This window comes from Rhea pennata, unplaced genomic scaffold (genome assembly GCF_028389875.1).
Source record: "Rhea pennata isolate bPtePen1 unplaced genomic scaffold, bPtePen1.pri scaffold_32, whole genome shotgun sequence".
Taxonomy (NCBI): domain Eukaryota; kingdom Metazoa; phylum Chordata; class Aves; order Rheiformes; family Rheidae; genus Rhea; species Rhea pennata.
In genome coordinates, this window is record NW_026907679.1 from 3073577 (window position 1) to 3077069 (window position 3493).

Consider the following 3493-nt stretch of genomic DNA (forward strand, 5'->3'; position numbering starts at 1 on the left):
GGCATTTCACAGAATCACACAGAATCACAGGATGGCTGAGGTTGGAAAGGACTTCTGGAGATCATCCAGGCCAATTTCCCGGCTAAAGCAGGGTCAACTAGTGCATGTTAGACAGGATTGCGTTCAGCTGGATGTTGAATATCTCCAGAGAAGGAGACTCCACAACCTCTCTGGGAAACCTGTTCCAGTGCTCTGCCACTTTCACAGGGAAGAAGTTCTTTATGTTCAGGTGGAGAATTTCACATTGCTCAGGATATGTTCAGAGGTGTCGTTAGACCCAGACCGCTCTCTCTCCTGAGAATGAAGACCCTGATTTGGTGCCTTCTTTGGTTTGGCAATTTTACTTTTATTGACTCCAGTTGGTTTTGAGAGTCTCCACTCCCTGGACATGCCAGGCATACGCTGTCCCTGAAGATGCCCTCTGCTCTCCCAGTGGCTCCATACTCCCTTTCAGAAGAAGGCATCTGTTATCAGCCCTCTAATATGTGGGACAGCTGCTAACAGAGACTTCTTTGACCGTTCACCCTCTCCAGGGACACTGAGCACCCATAAGTGAGTGCTGAATTCAGCCCTCACTCCCTCACATATCACTTGAAAGATCTGATACCCCTTAGTTCATGGAAAACCTAAGCACAACAACAGGGCCCTTCTGGGTGCAATTCCCTGTGAGCATTCTTGGCTCCAGCTTGGGATGAAGAGCCCAGCCTTCAGGCACGTACTAAGCAGATCTTTTACTACAAACATGCTACTTGGGAGGTCAATGCCAACACAGTGACACAGTGATAGGCCAGAAGGCCTCTGGATCAGAGACACGGGATTTGTGCTCCTGCAGAAGCAGATGAATTCAAACATTCATGCACAAATATGACTATCACAGACAGAATTTCCACAGCACAAGTGTTCTGCAAGATAAACTGGGAATTGCTTGTGAGGAGACATGAGCAGCTCATTGATGCTGAGCTTGTACCAGCTGGAATAATTTCCTCCTGCCTCCTGGAGCTCCTTTTTCCTTATGCTGTAGATGAGGGGGTTCAGTGTTGGAGGGACCACTGAGTACAGAACAGCCACCACCAGATCCAGACCTGGGGAGGGGAAGGAGGGCGGCTTCAGCTAGGCACAGATGACAGTACTAACATACAGGGAGACCACGGCAAGGTGTGGGAGGCACATGGAAAAGGCTTTGTTCCAGCCCTGCTTGGAGGGGATCCTCAGCACAACAGTGAAGATCTGCACATAGGACAGCACAATGAAAAAAAAAGGACCTAAAGACAAAAAAGACACTAACCACAATAAGCCCAACTTCCCTGAGGTAGGAGTCTGCACAGGCGAGCTTGAGGATCTGTGGGATTTCACAGAAGAACTGCTCCACAGCATTGCCTTGGCAGAGGGGTATTGAAAATGTATTAGCAGTGTGCAGGAAGTAGGAAGAACTCAACTCTTTTCCTTTCAAAATGAAGATAATATAGAAAAGTAAGACAAAAAGGAATGAACAATTCATAGCCGTGACCAAAAATACTCTAGGAATGATGAAATAATGCACATGGGATGATTCTTGGTGCTAACACTGCACCCATTGAAAAAGTTTTCTCAATGCATCCTGGAGCTCCTTGTTCCTCATGCTGTAGATGAGGGGGTTCAGTGTTGGCGGCACCACTGCGTACAGAACAGCCACCACCAGATCCAGAGATGGGGAGGAGATGGTGGGGGGCTTCAGGTAGGCAAATGCTGTAGTGCTGACAAACAGGGAGACCACAGCCAGATGTGGGAGGCACATGGAAAAGGCTTTGTGCTGGCCCTGCTCAGAGGGGATCCTCAGCACAGCAGTAAAGATCTGCACATAGGACAGCACAATGAAAATGAAACACCCAAAGATTAAACAGCCACTAACCACAATAAGCCCAACTGCCCTGAGGTAGGAGTCTGCGCAGGAGAGCTTGAGGATCTGGGGGATTTCACAGAAGAACTGGTCCACAGCATTGCCTTGGCAGAGGGGTAGTGAAAATGTATTTCCAGTGTGCAGGAGAGAATAGATAAAGCCACTGGCCCAGGCAGCTGCTGCCATTCTGACACAAGCTCTGCTGCCCATGAGGATCCCATAGTGCAGGGGTTTGCAGATGGCAACATAGCGGTCATAGGCCATGACTGTGAGGAGAGACTGCTCTGCTGCAAATAAGAAGACAAGCAAGAAGACCTGGGCAACACATCCTGAGTAGGAAATGGCCCTGATGTTCCAGAGGGAATTGGCCATGGATTTGGGGACAATGGTGGAGATAGAGCCCAGGTCAAGGAGGGAGAGGCTGAGGAGGAAGAAATACATGGGTGTGTGGAGATGATGGTCACACAGTACAGCTGTGATGATGAGGCCGTTGCCCATGACAGCAGCCAGGTAGATGCCCAGGAAGAAGGAGATGTGCAAGAGCTGCTGCTCCCGTGTGTCCATGAATGCCCAGAGGAGGAACTCATTGAGGGAGCTGCTGTTGGACATTTGCTTCTTTGGGGCACAGGGTTACAGTTCAAGGGGGGAAAGACAATGAGCACTGGTTGTCTCTGACAAAAACTTTCAATTTTTCTTAGAAATACTACCCCCTTAGCCACCCACCCCACAGTATAGACAATTTTCTTTTCTCCTTCTCAGGAAGACCTTCGTTCAGCTCCTCAGCTTCAGCTCCAGGTGAGTGTGCTGAGAGAAGCAGAAGTCTGTCCTACTTTACACCAGGCGGTATATGGGGCTGGTTTGTGATATCTCTGATTTTCAGAATTGATGTCAAAGAATGTCCACCTGTAATGAAAAAGAGCTGTTAATATCCTCACACACAGTTCTAAAGAGTTCATGATGCAGCAGAGAAGTTTAGCATTTTTTACAGTTATTTGTTTGCAGATTTTTAGATTCTTCCATCACATCTGGTGAGTGGTCTTTGTAGGGATAGATGTTTTTCTTGCTGCAAGGATGAACATTAGAAGACGAGAGAGGAAAACGGGCTGTCTGCTGCTTAGTGCAGGGTCAGGAGTGCTGTTGAGTCCACCTGCCTTGCTCCCAGCTGCCCTATTCTCCACTTGCGCTACCCAAAGGATTATTTCACCCACAAGTTACTCTATAAGAAGACATTGAACTCTGATGAGATCAGGGGAGGCTGGTTTCAAAGCACAGATCTAACACAGATCTAACTCTGCTCTCTTTCGCAGCCCGAGGTGGAGATGTGATGGAGAGAACAGAACGTTGCTCCTGACATACATGATTCGACCAAGGACTCTGTGAGCTGAGTGCCGAGAGTGGAGGAAACTCTCAACACTTCCATTCTAGCCAAGGAAATGCTGGGTTCACTTCAGCTGCACACATACGAAGGTGCTCAGGAGCATTTTTTGGTGTTAGTACCTCCTGAACTACTTGAAAGGGATCTCCAGCATTGCTAAGATCCAATGGGAGAGCTGTGTCCTTCTGGAGGGCAGCTTTCAAACCCAGCAGGACACCATAAGGACTCGCTCACATGTCCTG

At 48.4% G+C, this 3493-nt stretch overlaps 1 protein-coding gene across 1 annotated transcript; it reads right to left on the reverse strand.

Annotated features, from left to right (window-relative positions):
• Positions 1 to 1558: 1558 nt before the first annotated feature.
• On the reverse strand, positions 1559 to 2485 carry LOC134154563 (olfactory receptor 14A16-like). Its single transcript, XM_062601237.1, has one exon. It carries the CDS (start codon positions 2483 to 2485, stop codon positions 1559 to 1561), a length of 927 nt encoding a protein of 308 aa, XP_062457221.1.
• Between the last annotated feature and the right edge of the window lie 1008 nt (positions 2486 to 3493).

Coding starts and splice junctions, on each gene's coding strand:
- LOC134154563 (XM_062601237.1), bottom strand. CDS start 2,485: ATGTCCAACAGCAGCTCCCTCAATGAGTTCCTCCTCTGGGCATTCATG.